This window comes from Seriola lalandi, unplaced genomic scaffold, assembly GCF_002814215.2.
Source record: "Seriola lalandi dorsalis isolate HSWRI2012SDOR001 ecotype SW California unplaced genomic scaffold, Sedor1 jcf7180001973557, whole genome shotgun sequence".
In the NCBI taxonomy this organism is placed as follows: Eukaryota; Metazoa; Chordata; class Actinopteri; order Carangiformes; family Carangidae; genus Seriola; species Seriola lalandi.
Genome location: NW_019444223.1, coordinates 1 through 1,848, shown reverse-complemented (window position 1 = coordinate 1,848; position 1,848 = coordinate 1). Strand labels below are relative to the sequence as shown.

At 38.7% G+C, this 1,848-nt stretch overlaps 1 protein-coding gene across 1 annotated transcript; it reads left to right on the top strand.

Annotated features, from left to right (window-relative positions):
- Positions 1-93: 93 nt before the first annotated feature.
- On the top strand, positions 94-1,842 carry LOC147820287 (uncharacterized). The gene is made up of 3 exons (XM_087172834.1): positions 94-264; positions 416-633; positions 1,426-1,842. The coding sequence occupies exons 1-3, from the start codon at positions 126-128 to the stop codon at positions 1,669-1,671; spliced, it is 603 nt and encodes a 200-aa protein (XP_087028960.1). The 5' UTR covers positions 94-125; the 3' UTR covers positions 1,672-1,842.
- The last annotated feature ends 6 nt before the right edge of the window (positions 1,843-1,848 follow it).

Genomic DNA, 1,848 nt, shown 5'->3' with positions numbered 1-1,848 from the left:
GCGATTATTGTGCAATATTATTAAGAAAAAACAAAACACACATAACCACATTTCTTTAACTCTACTTTTTTGTGTGACCTTTTTACTTTCACTTTTGAGTTGCTCACCATATCATCTGGTTTCAAATGCAGCCAAAATACAGTCTGGACAACTCAGCGCTGAAGAGAGTCCACCTCAACAGAAAGAGACACCATCAGTCAGCTGAGAGGAGAGACGAGAGGCTTCAAACTGAGATAATAAGTGACGTAAGAGAGGCAGGCAGAGGTGAGAACAACTTAATACTGAATAATCAGATATTTCAGGTACTTGAACTGAAAGAGGTTAGATGTGGTCACCTGCGGCAGAGACATTTGACAGAAATTATGTTCTTTAGAAAAGGGAAATTCAGTTCTTTCTTTTGTCTCTTATTTTATAGGGGCGTCTATATCTTCACTGAGCATGACCAGCAGCCATTTGATGGATGAAACAGGAGAGTCGCAACATGAAATTGTCATGCCGTTACACACCCTAAACTCTTCTCCTACCCCTCTCTCTCCATCCTGTTTTAATCCTTTTGCTCCTGCACCTCGGGGGGTCCTCAAACACTCAATATCCCAGGATTCAGAGTCCTCAATGGAAACAGTGACAAAAAGGGTGAGATATCGTGCATCACAGTGCCTCCTTGTGGCATGAAACATAAAGATGCTATTTACACAGTATGTGTGTGTCCTACATCTATACTACATGCTTATTCTAAACCTATATTTATTAGCGTCCTGCTGACACTATTCTCCCACAATGCAATGCACAAAGGAAATGTATGAGTTGCTCACAGCTGTGAAAACTGTTGATGATGAAACAGCTCCAGAAACAAAAACAAAAACAAAATAACCTTTTAATTTTATATGCATGTAGTATGCAGATTAGTAGATTGTACTCTAACTGCAAAAATACAGTATACTGTAGTAAAAGTTAGTAAGGAACCGCAGTATGGGATTGGGGGAGGTCGAGGTGGTCATGTACTGTAGATCTTAATAATTTTGTTTAAAAGGTAGATTGTTTAAACAAAATAGCTTTGTCATGTAAGGCATCTCAATACAGACATTTTTTATATCTTTGTCTGCACAATAACATGTATTTATGGATTGAATATGTATCTGATTTTTAAATAGCCTATTAGTAACACTTTGTTTTTAGGTTAAGTTAGGTTAAATCCTGAATAATTTCCAAATAATTTCCAAGATGGTTTTTTTAATGCTTAATTTAAACCCATGTTAATATCATTCATTTCTTTCTAGAAACTTCATGTATGTTGATGTATTATGAGCAGTCAGTGTTGCGTAGACCAATTATAACACTTAAGAACGAGTCATTTTATTAACTATTCTTTCTTGGCCACTTTCTGTTCACCTTCCTGTTTCATTCTGTTCATCTTCTCTGGATCAGAGGCGAGTTGAGGAGAACCGCCGGGTTCATTTTTCAGAGGAGGTGCTGACCATTGCTGCTCCTGAGCTGGATGTGGATGCTACAGACTCAGAGGAGGATTCGGGAGCAGAGGAGGACTCTGTGATAGAGCAGGAGTGTGAGGTGGAGCAGGCAGCGGTGGAGGAGGTGGCAGCAGTGCGTCGGCCCGCCCTCCCTACCTGGATACGGGCTCTGAAGAGAAGGAACATGGGGAGGAAGCACAGATAGTGACTGTGAAACTACAAAAAAGAGCATTTAGTCTCACACACTTGTTTCTATTTAAATAAATGGAAAAAAAAAAAAATTTAAATTTGGTAAGATATTGAGTTTGCCTCAGAAGCAACTTCATTTAGTTTGAAGACTCTTTTTAAATAAACCAACAGTATCACAGTATTTGTAAAAACC